The 13,963-nt window shown below is 38.4% G+C and overlaps 1 protein-coding gene across 1 annotated transcript; it reads left to right on the top strand.

The window, feature by feature from the left end:
• The first annotated feature begins 8,138 nt into the window (after window positions 1-8,138).
• On the top strand, window positions 8,139-10,153 carry LOC113562601 (UNC93-like protein). The gene is made up of 2 exons (XM_026972413.1): window positions 8,139-8,839; window positions 9,202-10,153. The coding sequence occupies exons 1-2, from the start codon at window positions 8,617-8,619 to the stop codon at window positions 9,519-9,521; spliced, it is 543 nt and encodes a 180-aa protein (XP_026828214.1). The 5' UTR covers window positions 8,139-8,616; the 3' UTR covers window positions 9,522-10,153.
• Window positions 10,154-13,963: the final 3,810 nt, after the last annotated feature.

The raw sequence follows: 13,963 nt of genomic DNA, 5'->3' as shown, positions 1-13,963 counted from the left end.
AAGTCGTCGGAGAGAAGGAAGAAGGCGATAATCAACGATCGTGCGGCGAACTATTTCGTCCGATTGACAAGATGGATTTGCGTGCTGTCTATTTGATAATCGATCCGCTTAGTAATATCGCGTGTTTACATTTTCTCAGACGTTACAAATGACACGATGTCTCGCGATCATACGTAAAAACGCACCTCGGAGCGATGTCGGGCAGCTTGGCGAGTCGGTTAACTTTTTGCGGTCGTGAGACCGAGCTACGACGGTTTTAACGGATCAGTCTTCGTCTTTTCTTGTCTCTTGGACGCTGCGCGAAGTTCCAGCCACTTACCTTGAATTCTCTTGAACGAGATGTTCACCAAGAATCACATCCGGCATTTTTCTGAAAAAGAATATCTATGCGGATAATCGAAGTAGACAACGGTGGGACAAGAAGATTTAATAGCTCACTTTGAAATCACGTAAAAACACGAAATTATAGTATTCACTGAGAAGTATCCAAGATAGTTACATTTACATACGTACAGAAGCAACAGAAGAAGGTGCTACTTGACGTGGGAGCCACGCAGAAGCTGCACTCCGGTATAAGTGGATGAAATTAATCGAGGAAGGTCGCGCTTCGGGTGAACTCCCTCGTTATTGAGCGACCCTGCATTACGGCAAAAAGGAGCCCAGACCCGCGACTCGTTCGGAACTGGTTCGCCGACAGGTCGTACGACGTCTTCGACGTCGGGCGGCCGGGTAATTGGGCAATTAAACGCGCGAACGGTGCGAGAACGGGACGGGGGAAGGCGGAAAGAGGAAAAAAGACACGGTGAACATGGTGGTTGCAGGCCCCGCTGAGTCAGCTGCACTCGCTGGGCTCGTTATAAATAGCCCAGCAAGCTTATTCTCGCTCTGGCGATCCGGCGATACCGCTTCCATGACTGGAATCTCGTGTACGCCGATATCTCCTCCACACGTGCACCGGGTACGTGCACGCATATGCGTCCACGTGTCGTGGCCGATCTCATGAACGCCTCGGGACACACAAGCCCATTCAAACGCCTGGTCAGAACGGAGAGTCAACGGAGAATCACGTAAACTCAATGAAACTTTACGTTGCTCAGTTTGCAATACATATCAAGGAAATTTTTAAGAATCCAATACGTCACTTGCATTGCTGACGAATTTCTTACGCACGAGCTATTTTGGTACCAATTTTGTGTGTGTGTGATTCCTTTTTTTTAAATTAATTTCTTTTTAATGGCGTCACCACGTGTACTTTTTAATGTACTAGTACAACACAGGCGCGCGCTATTTTATTTTTCAATATTAATAATGTTTTCGAATAATAATATCTTATATCTATTATTTATTATATGCACAATTATATCACACTCTACCAAATTGTTCACCTCCACGCGAAGACAGCCGCGCGATGGTAATCTAAACTGAACATAACGCACAACGCGAATCGAGATAACCAATCAGCGTCGCGGAAAAGAGGCAACAATGATTTGATTTAACACGGCTTTTTTAAGAGTGGATTTGGCATATTGCGAAGAGGTCTCGACGATTGAAAATCCTTTAGATTTAGAAATGAAAAAGTTCTAGCCGTTAAAATTTTTTCTTTTCCGAGGAATTCTGTGCTATTTATATTGTTATTTGGCATATTGCTTAGAGTTCTCGATGATTTAAAATTCATTAAAACAATAAATGAAAAAGTTCTAGCCATTAAAATTTTTTTCTTTTCCGAGGAGTTCTGTGCTATTTATATTGTTATTTGGCATATTGCCTAGAGTTCTCGATGATTTAAAATTCGTTAAAACAATAAATGAAAAAGTTCTAGCCATTAAAATTTTTTTCTTTTCCGAGGAGTTCTGTGCTATTTATATTGTTATTTGGCATATTGCCTAGAGTTCTCGATGATTTAAAATTCGTTAAAACAATAAATGAAAAAGTTCTAGCCATTAACATTTTTTTCTTTTCCGAGGAGTTCTGTGCTATTTATATTGTTATTTGGCATATTGCCTAGAGTTCTCGATGATTTAAAATTCGTCAAAACAATAAATGAAAAAGTTCTAGCCATTAAAATTTTTTCTTTTCCGAGGAGTTCTGTGCTATTTATATTGTTATTTGGCATATTGCCTAGAGTTCTCGATGATTTAAAATTCGTTAAAACAATAAATGAAAAAGTTCTAGCCATTAAAATTTTTTTCTTTTCCGAGGAGTTCTGTACTATTTATATTGTTATTTGGCATATTGCCTAGAGTTCTCGATGATTTAAAATTCGTTAAAACAATAAATGAAAAAGTTCTAGCCATTAAAATTTTTTCTTTTCCGAGGAGTTCTGTGCTATGTATATTGTTATTTGGCATATTGCCTAGAGTTCTCGATGATTTAAAATTCGTCAAAACAATAAATGAAAAAGTTCTAGCCATTACAATTTTTTCTTTTCCGAGGAGTTCTGTGCTATTTATATTGTTATTTGGCATATTGCCTAGAGTTCTCGATGATTTAAAATTCGTTAAAACAATAAATGAAAAAGTTCTAGCCATTAAAATTTTTTTCTATTCCGAGGAGTTCTGTACTATTTATATTGTTATTTGGCATATTGCCTAGAGTTCTCGATGATTTAAAATTCGTTAAAACAATAAATGAAAAAGTTCTAGCCATTAAAATTTTTTCTTTTCCGAGGAGTTCTGTGCTATGTATATTGTTATTTGGCATATTGCCTAGAGTTCTCGATGATTTAAAATTCGTCAAAACAATAAATGAAAAAGTTCTAGCCATTAAAATTTTTTCTTTTCCGAGGAGTTCTGTGCTATTTATATTGTTATTTGGCATATTGCCTAGAGTTCTCGATGATTTAAAATTCGTTAAAACAATAAATGAAAAAGTTCTAGCCATTAAAATTTTTTTCTTTTCCGAGGAGTTCTGTACTATTTATATTGTTATTTGGCATATTGCCTAGAGTTCTCGATGATTTAAAATTCGTCAAAACAATAAATGAAAAAGTTCTAGCCATTAAAATTTTTTCTTTTCCGAGGAGTTCTGTGCTATTTATATTGTTATTTGGCATATTGCCTAGAGTTCTCGATGATTTAAAATTCGTCAAAACAATAAATGAAAAAGTTCTAGCCATTAAAATTTTTTCTTTTCCGAGGAGTTCTGTGCTATTTATATTGTTATTTGGCATATTGCCTAGAGTTCTCGATGATTTAAAATTCGTTAAAACAATAAATGAAAAAGTTCTAGCCATTAAAATTTTTTTCTTTTCCGAGGAGTTCTGTACTATTTATATTGTTATTTGGCATATTGCCTAGAGTTCTCGATGATTTAAAATTCGTTAAAACAATAAATGAAAAAGTTCTAGCCATTAAAATTTTTTCTTTTCCGAGGAGTTCTGTGCTATGTATATTGTTATTTGGCATATTGCCTAGAGTTCTCGATGATTTAAAATTCGTCAAAACAATAAATGAAAAAGTTCTAGCCATTAAAATTTTTTCTTTTCCGAGGAGTTCTGTGCTATTTATATTGTTATTTGGCATATTGCCTAGAGTTCTCGATGATTTAAAATTCGTTAAAACAATAAATGAAAAAGTTCTAGCCATTAAAATTTTTTTCTTTTCCGAGGAGTTCTGTACTATTTATATTGTTATTTGGCATATTGCCTAGAGTTCTCGATGATTTAAAATTCGTCAAAACAATAAATGAAAAAGTTCTAGCCATTAAAATTTTTTCTTTTCCGAGGAGTTCTGTGCTATTTATATTGTTATTTGGCATATTGCCTAGAGTTCTCGATGATTTAAAATTCGTTAAAACAATAAATGAAAAAGTTCTAGCCATTAAAATTTTTTCTTTTCCGAGGAGTTCTGTGCTATTTATATTGTTATTTGGCATATTGCCTAGAGTTCTCGATGATTTAAAATTCGTTAAAACAATAAATGAAAAAGTTCTAGCCATTAAAATTTTTTTCTTTTCCGAGGAGTTCTGTACTATTTATATTGTTATTTGGCATATTGCCTAGAGTTCTCGATGATTTAAAATTCGTTAAAACAATAAATGAAAAAGTTCTAGCCATTAAAATTTTTTCTTTTCCGAGGAGTTCTGTGCTATGTATATTGTTATTTGGCATATTGCCTAGAGTTCTCGATGATTTAAAATTCGTCAAAACAATAAATGAAAAAGTTCTAGCCATTAAAATTTTTTCTTTTCCGAGGAGTTCTGTGCTATTTATATTGTTATTTGGCATATTGCCTAGAGTTCTCGATGATTTAAAATTCGTTAAAACAATAAATGAAAAAGTTCTAGCCATTAAAATTTTTTTCTTTTCCGAGGAGTTCTGTACTATTTATATTGTTATTTGGCATATTGCCTAGAGTTCTCGATGATTTAAAATTCGTTAAAACAATAAATGAAAAAGTTCTAGCCATTAAAATTTTTTCTTTTCCGAGGAGTTCTGTGCTATGTATATTGTTATTTGGCATATTGCCTAGAGTTCTCGATGATTTAAAATTCGTCAAAACAATAAATGAAAAAGTTCTAGCCATTAAAATTTTTTCTTTTCCGAGGAGTTCTGTGCTATTTATATTGTTATTTGGCATATTGCCTAGAGTTCTCGATGATTTAAAATTCGTTAAAACAATAAATGAAAAAGTTCTAGCCATTAAAATTTTTTCTTTTCCGAGGAGTTCTGTGCTATTTATATTGTTATTTGGCATATTGCCTAGAGTTCTCGATGATTTAAAATTCGTTAAAACAATAAATGAAAAAGTTCTAGCCATTAAAATTTTTTTCTATTCCGAGGAGTTCTGTACTATTTATATTGTTATTTGGCATATTGCCTAGAGTTCTCGATGATTTAAAATTCGTTAAAACAATAAATGAAAAAGTTCTAGCCATTAAAATTTTTTCTTTTCCGAGGAGTTCTGTGCTATGTATATTGTTATTTGGCATATTGCCTAGAGTTCTCGATGATTTAAAATTCGTCAAAACAATAAATGAAAAAGTTCTAGCCATTAAAATTTTTTCTTTTCCGAGGAGTTCTGTGCTATTTATATTGTTATTTGGCATATTGCCTAGAGTTCTCGATGATTTAAAATTCGTTAAAACAATAAATGAAAAAGTTCTAGCCATTAAAATTTTTTCTTTTCCGAGGAGTTCTGTGCTATTTATATTGTTATTTGGCATATTGCCTAGAGTTCTCGATGATTTAAAATTCGTTAAAACAATAAATGAAAAAGTTCTAGCCATTAAAATTTTTTTCTTTTCCGAGGAGTTCTGTGCTATGTATATTGTTATTTGGCATATTGCCTAGAGTTCTCGATGATTTAAAATTCGTCAAAACAATAAATGAAAAAGTTCTAGCCATTAAAATTTTTTCTTTTCCGAGGAGTTCTGTGCTATTTATATTGTTATTTGGCATATTGCCTAGAGTTCTCGATGATTTAAAATTCGTTAAAACAATAAATGAAAAAGTTCTAGCCATTAAAATTTTTTTCTTTTCCGAGGAGTTCTGTGCTATGTATATTGTTATTTGGCATATTGCTATTCTATTTTTTTAAAAAATAAATGTTCTAGATTTTTTTTTTTTGATTCTGTACTATTTATTTTATTTGGCATATTGCCTAGAGTTCTCGATGATTTAAAATTCGTTAAAACAATAAATGAAAAAGTTCTAGCCATTAAAATTTTTCTTTTCCGAGGAGTTCTGTGCTATGTATATTGTTACCAGTATAACACAGGCGCGCGCTATGTGCGCGCTATTTTATTTTTCAATATTAATAATGTTTTCGTATAATAATATCTTATATCACACAAATTTATCAATATAACCGCACTGACAGCCACTATGACATTCGCAACACGAAGTTCAAACCACACGAAGTTCGAGCCAAGCGAGAGAACCAATCAGCATCGCGGAAAGGCGGCCTCAACTCTTCGATAAAAAAGAACTTCAAGAAGTTAACACGCCTTTTTTAGAATAGGAATCTGTTATTTTGTACGGTGCGGCTCGTGTTGCCGAAAATTATGCGGCAGCAAATCCAGTTTTTGATTGTAAGGCGTTAAATGTCCTTCGGAGCAACTTACCGTCGTAAAAATTCTGGCTCGAGATTACGAAGGGCGTTCAGCGTTTAATTGGGCACTTACGCGTTAACGATCGATCCGGAATGATCCCGCAACAAGTGCTCTTAACGTGCCTTCCGTCGCTTAAGAGATAGTACTGTGCGAATGTAGATAATTTTAACGATATCCGGCCTGCAAGATTAGTATATTTCGGCATTTTGAAGTACCCACAAAGTACGATGTCCGTGTATTGTGAAAGATAATTTAACACATTTTACGACGCTACTTACATTACGAATTTTATGGGAACGTATAATCTTTGTCACTTCCTTAATAGCGTTAGAATCTCAAGACACAATCACATCGAATAACATCTGGTTATATAAACGAGTGATAAATATTATTCGCCATATGTATAACATATTATTAACGTTATTACTTGACATCATTACAAGAAGATACGTATAACTGGATATTTTGACGCAGTATATTGCAAAGAAGTATCCTTGTAATGCTCTTGATTCAAGGATACTCATTTCGGAAGCCTCGGAATCCTTAGAATAATATCTTGCGTCACATAATGGATGGCGAAGATGAAAACATAGTTAATGATCCACAGTTGAAATGAGTTCCTGAGTTGAAAAAGTTTCGGTTTGGTCTCAGTTCGTCGTTACAATGTATGCGGTATGAGCTGATTGATGAGATTATAATTGCCCGACAATGCATGCACGAAGAAACTGACTCAGCTTCCTTCAGGACAAAGGCATCAGTTTATTTGTTATTCATGAAAGAAATTTCGTATATTCTATTACCTGTGACGCGTCTAATAGCGTGTCTTGCAGACCGATAACCATCCGGATTTTGAAAATCCGATTAACATGCACGTGAACTTGATGCTAATGTGTGCGAAAGAAATATTAGGAGTGTGATTTAGTTTTGAGGGTTTTGCAACAAATGGCTGTAGTGTCAGTTTGTTCCAATAGCTGTTTCCGATAACTGTTGTTTCTTACAGTCTTGACATTATCCATGACATTTAGTAGCATTATAGCAATAGATGCAATAACAGTCGTGTTTATATCATCGTAAAAATGCAACTTCCGAAACAGCGTTTTCGACATGCGTTGCTTTTGCTTTTTAATCAAAAGAAAACTGCGGCTGACGGTTATAGAATTCTTGTGGAAACTTATGGTGATTCTGCCCCATCAATTAAGACGTGTGAATACTGGTTTAGACGCTTTAAAAGTGGTCATACTGATGTGAAGGACAAAGAACGCTCGGGACAACCAAGAAAGCTTGAAAATGCAGATTTCCAAGCATTATTGCACGAAAATTCAACACAATCCACAGCATTAAATGTTGATCGTACAACAGTTACCAAACATTTACATGAAATGGGAAAAATTCAGAAAGAAGGGAAATGGGTTCGACATGAATTATCGGAAAGTGCCATTGCGAACCGGTTGAACATTTGCATTTCGTTGATCGCCAGGCAAAAAAAGAAGAGTCTTTTGTCTCGGATCGTTACTGGGGACGAAAAGTGCATCTATTTTGATAATCCGAAACGCAGAAAATCATGGGTGGATCCAGGCGAACCATCCACTCCGAGACGCAATATTGACGGTTCAAAAGTAATGCTCCGTATTTGGTGAGATAGTGTACTATGAGCTGTTAAATCCGCATGAGACTGTCACGGCTGATCGTTATCGACACCAATCGTACAAGTTGAAGCAAGCCTTGGACCAAAAACGACCACCAATTGCGAGTAAACGACGGAAAGTGATTCTTCTTCGTGACAACGCTCGACCTGACGTTGCGTTATCAGTGAAACAAACACTATTAGAGCTTGAATGGGAAGTCTTACCGCACCCCGCGTATTCTCCGGACATCGCTCCATGCGATTATTGTTTGTTCCGGTGGATGCAACACGCTTTAGAGGATACACACTTTCATAATTTGGAAGAAGTGCGAAAATTCGTCGACGAATGGATCAACTCAAAAGAAGAGTGATTTTATCGTGGTGAAATCCATCTCTTGCCAGAAAGATGTGAAAAAGTGATAGAAAACGAAGGAAAATAGTTTGATTAAGGTATTCATTCATTATCATATTTAAATACATGCGTTTTTGAGCAAAAAAACCCTCAAAACTAAATCACACCCCTAATAAAAAAGATCGATTATACCTTTAGCAACTCCTGATCTTGATCGATGTTACAAGGATTTAAAATATTATACTGTATTAATGACACAAGATACTCTCAACTTTACAGGTTTTACAGTTATAATTTATTATCATAAATTATCATAATTTTTTACTTTTCTTAGAGATTAGAAAGCCAAAACGAATCAGGAAGCAAGCAGATAATGAGAGTTATTATATCCCAATTATTAATACATCTTATCAGCTTAATCTTTGACACTGAGAATCTGTGACACACGAAGCTTATGAATTGAATTCGCGATGGGTGGTTTTCGACGAATTGAAAAGAGAGAAATGAAGAATATTGAATCGAATCTTTTTGTGTCTGCTTCCAGGCGTACATCTCCTGCGCTCTGGGTGTCCACAGGGTCGGCTACGTCATGATCTGCTTCGGGGTGGTCAACGCAGGCTGTTCGTTGTTGTTCGGTTCGTTAATGAAATTCGTCGGTAGACAGCCACTAATGGCGCTGGGTGCCATCGTTCATGCCTCCCTCGTAGTCGTTCTTCTCATGTGGAAGCCTCACCCTGAGAATCCCTATGTCTTTTACTCCGTGTCGGGATTGTGGGGTGTGGGTGATGCTGTGTGGCAGACGCAGGTTAATGGTAAGTTTCATGTGTTTAGTATAAAAAATATTTTCTTTTTGAAAATTTTCTTTATTATATACTACTATAAAAAAAGAGTTCCGTGCTCTCTATCTAGAAAAAGAACAATATCACAATGGCCAAAGACCTTCGTCTTTGTAGACTCGCACGAGATTCGCATCACTTAATATCGCCTTGAGGATCATTTAATTAATGCGTGAGAAATTTAACGCCCACGAGAATAACGCGTAGCGATTAACTCGACTGTCTTTAATAATGAAAACATTATTTCTCATGGGGCGGATCTCTCAAGCGATACATTATCTTTGAGCTTTCCTTGTACTATCGATGTACACTTCCTGATTAATTGAGCTTTTTTACAGGGCTCTACGGCACGCTGTTCAGGCGCAACAAAGAAGCGGCCTTCTCGAACTACAGGCTGTGGGAGAGCGCCGGCTTCGTGATCGCCTATGCGTACAGCACGCACCTCTGCGCCCGTATGAAGCTGTACGTGCTGCTGACGGTGCTGATCACTGGCACCACGGGCTATGTCATTGTCGAGCTGCTGCACAGGCGCAAGCAACGACGACTCAAAGCGATCGCTGAGGACCCGAAGGCCGCCCAAATCGAGGCGAATCAGCCGGAGGAGACCGACGACGAAAAGGACGACCTCGACGACGAGATCATCATCACCCACCTGTGAGTGAGCCAGATTGACGCATTGAAGTCGTTACAAAAACGTCCGCTCGCGCCGTTTTCCCGTCTCGTCGAGGAGGATTCGAGACGATGGCCGGAGGACGGGATCGACCGATCTCGATCAGGTATCCTCTCCTCCGTTGCATCTGACGAACTCTTCTACTTATTTCCCCTCATTTTTGTTCACCGATTGACTCAGTGATTCGCCAAGGATTGTTTATTCATTGCGGAGGGTAAAAGTCGGAGGGGCGCGAGTCGGAATGACGGATGTGTATGTATGAATGTGTATGTGCGTGTGTGTATGCACGATACTTCCACGATGAAGTGGAAATGCCGAACGTCGACATCGCTTCGCGCGAACACTCGAGGGTGTGATTCGGCTGCCACCTTCCTCGGCGGGACCGGAAGAGTGTGGCAGAGGCGCAGGAGGGGCTTGGCGATCGTGGAATTGCTGAGCTTATGTCATTTAATGCCTCGTTGTTTGAAGATAAGAGACAATGAAGCGATCGCTGTACACCAGTGAACGGCATTCCTAATCAGATATAAGAATGGCGTTATCAGTCACACATCGCGGTAGACGGACTCACTTGCGTGAGGTGTCAGTGTGCGTCTGTATGTTTAAAACAGTATTCTTCCTGCTAAAAATAGGTGAATCGAAAGAAATGGGCAGAGATCACTTCCCTCGAGTTATTTCGAATCACCGGATAGATTATGATCCCTTTTTTTCCGTTTCGTGTAAGAGGAAATTCATTTTAATCGAGCGAGCTCAAAAGATATTCTTTTTTACAGATATTAAAGTAAATTTCTTCTTATTCCGTATTCTTAACGACTTGCGTCACATCGCGATTAAAACCCTCGAGAAATGAAACTCTACGTTCCTCTTTGTCGTTTGACTTATTTTCCGCAGGAATCTTATCGCGCGCCGCTTTTCGTTTTCTCTTCGATTAGGGAGAAAAAGGCGCGAGAAACATATCAAGTTACTATAAACACCGTAAGCCGGTTAATCAATTGCTTTGGATGCAATATTTCGTCTTACCACACTCTGTACGGTAGCTCAAGAGTCTACATCTACAACGTAAGCTTAGGATACGGATGCAGTTTTAGTGAGATTTCTTCTTTTGCGAGTCGCCGTGTCATAGAATGCTGATTGTCTCTCTCTCTGAACCGAAATGAATTCAGTTTCTCGATTACCCGTGATAATACGGCCGTGTGCCTGAGAATATTAACAGCTCGTCGCGTCGGAATTTCGCGTTCCGTCCAGAGAATTCCTTCAGAATAACTTGTCTCCGGCTACTCGTCCGAAAGAAGAACGCGGACGTAAATTTCGTGGGGCTTTTACAAAATCCTGCGAAGCCCAGGGCGACCGTTTCCGAGTCGATTATCACGGTAGACTGGCGGATTAATTGCATGAGTGCTGTCCTTATCCGATATTTATCGGCCTTACTCTTTGCGCCTCGTGTCCATCCATGCATTTATACTGCACGTGCTCCTGGAGTCGCGCGATAAACCGGGTGCTCGACTCCAGTTGCATTTTCCGACGACGAGCGAGCGAGCGAGCGAGCTGTTTCCTTGCGGCGCGTCCACTTTTTTCCGTAGTGACCAGAACGGGACGAGCAAGAAGCTGGGGACAGGAAACCCCGCGAGAATCCTGTCCTCCGAGGCGGCACATTCAGGCCCGGAATACCAGCCACCTATTTATATACCCGCGATAGTAATCCGTCCGACCGACACACTCCTTCAACGAGGACTCCTCGCGTTTGCATATCACGTTTTTTTTTTATCTTACGTCCGGCTTTCCTCGGTCGTTTTGCTCGTCTTACCGGCGAAAACTCGTCCTGGCGGCGCGATGTGATTTTCTACGCGAGGAGAGCCCTGTAATTGAGGGTGCTGGAGGCTACAAGAGTGGAACAACGCGTTGTGCCCTGCTCGTTTTTTTGCGCATTTAACGTTGTCTCTTCCTTATGTCTTCTCGTCTTCTTTTCACTCTCTCTCTCTCTCTTTTTTCTGTTGCTTCAATGCTGTAAATTGCTGTAATTAAAAGAAAAATTGAAAATTGGGCCCTTTCCGCTGTGTGTGCAATTATTAAAATGAGCGACGATTTAATTCGAGATATTGGGTTGTTCGGAAAGTTATTTCGTTTTTTCAAGGAAAAATGAAAGGCGGTTTTTTCATATTTAGGATAAATTTTATTCAGTGATGTATTGGCTATTTTGTTCCACTACCTTTCGCCATCTTTCTGGCAACTTTAAGATTCCACGCTCATAGAAGTCCTTCTCCTTATTGACAAAAAATTGAAGCAAGTGATTTTTGACGCCTTCATTTGAATCGAAGTTTACATTGTTCAAAGAATTTTGTAGAGACCGGAACAAATGGTAATCGGATGGTGCCAGATCAGGAGAGTATGGTGGGTGTGGTAGCACATCCCATCCAAGCTGTAAAAGCTTCTGGCGAGTGACCAAACTTGTGTGTGGTCTGGCATTGTCGTGATGGAATACGACACCTTTCCTATTCGCCAATTCTGGTCGCTTCTGCTTGATGGCAGCATCCAATTCATCCAGCTGACGACAATACACTTTCGAATCAATCGTCTGGTTGCTTGGTAGTAACTCGAAAAATACGATTCCCTTCCAATCCCACCATACAGAAAGCATGATCTTCTTTTGATGAATATCTGCCTTGGATGTCGATTGAGCAGGTTCATCTTGCCTGGACCATGATCGTTTTCGCTTAACATTGTTGTAAACAATCAATTTTTCATCTCCAGTTATGATTCGCTTCAAAAATGGTTTATTTTCTTCACGTTTCAACAATGAATCGCAGATGGTAATGCGTCGAATCAAGTCAATTTCCTTTAAATTGTGTGGAACCCAAATATCGAGCTTTGAAACGAATCCAAGGCGTTTCAAATGATCGTAAACGGTCGAATTCGATAAATTTAACTTTTCAGCAATTTCGCGTGTTGTTATGCGACGGTTTGCATCCACCAGAGCCTTTATTTCTCGTCATCAGCTTTAATTGGCCGACCTGAACGTGGTGCATCTTTCAAATCGAAATTTCCAGTACGAAATTTCGAAAACCAATTCTGACACTGACGTTCACTCAATACATCTTCTCCGTACACGGCACACAATTTTTTTCTCGCTTGCACTGCATTTTTACCCTTTCGGTAGTAAAAAAGCAAATATTACGAAAATGCTCACTTTGATTTTCCATGTTTGATGTGATGCCAAACAAAAATGACTTGACAGATCGCAACACAATAAGATACTAAATGACGTCTGAAATGTCAGTTGTTAAAATATAAAACGAATTTGCCGCTTAGAGTAAGGTTAAGTATTGAGGAACGCGACTAACGACATCTCTTTGTGAAAAACGAAATTACTTTCCGAACAACCCAATATTTGCGTCAGGGATGATGCGTTCTGTGTACACGCCGGCGAGACATCCACATACATTATACATACCGTTATTACACATAAGGCATCTCTGATTTGTGTATCTGTAATGCATCAGGAATGAATGTTTCTTACATATTGCTCTATCCGTACTTTATTATATCGCGAACATTGTAAATCTAAGTAGCTCAAGTTGTACGTGGTGCTGCAGCGGCGGATGAATGGGATTAGCCGTGAATCGGATTAATTAGCATTAAATCTGTCCAATGAGAATAGATTACGTAGCGCGCGCAATCAACACTGCTTCGTAGTGTATTTTTTATGTAGAAGAATCTCTTCGCGTTGGAGGACCGACTCGCCCACCGATCCGATTCATCCGTGATTGCTACGCGTGTCAGTATCGTTATTAAATGAGTAGCTTTTTATGACATGTGATACATGGGAGTGAATGAAGGGATGAACATCGGAACGCGGTTTGCGTAAGCACTTCCCGAGGAGGCACTAGTTCATAGCTGTTGAATCTTAAAGGGACTCACGAATCACATTTTGCGCTTCAAACGCGTCGAGGAGGAATCATGATTTAACGGGGACCACGATCTAACGTATGTCTTTAAGCTTGCGAGATTAGACTTTCCACAGATTTTACTGAAGGGTATTTAGTAGATGTCCATTAGTAGTTTATTATGAGAGTCGAAAGCTGCGGGAGATTTCATCGTGCGGACCAGCATCGCGGGACCATTTTAGTCTAACGTTCTTTTCGTTCTCATCGAGATTTGTATATATATAATATATATACAGGGTGGCCCATTTTAATTTATACAGTCGAGTTTTTAAAAAACTAAAAGAGATACGAAAAAATGTTTCAGACAGACATGTCACGATTTCGAGGGGGACATAAGATGATACCATTGGTTTGACCTTGAATAGTCGTTTGAAGGTCACGCGAAGATCACCTTCATTTCTTAAATTGAAACCCCAACTTTTTATTGCAGATTCTTATTCTCCATCGAAAAGTAAGTACTTTTGTCTGAAACATTTTTCCGAAAAATGTCAT

The sequence above is a fragment of the Ooceraea biroi genome, chromosome 9, assembly GCF_003672135.1.
Source record: "Ooceraea biroi isolate clonal line C1 chromosome 9, Obir_v5.4, whole genome shotgun sequence".
NCBI lineage: Eukaryota > Metazoa > Arthropoda > Insecta > Hymenoptera > Formicidae > Ooceraea > Ooceraea biroi.
Note: the sequence above shows the minus strand (reverse complement) of the source record. Positions and strands in the feature narration are given on the sequence as shown.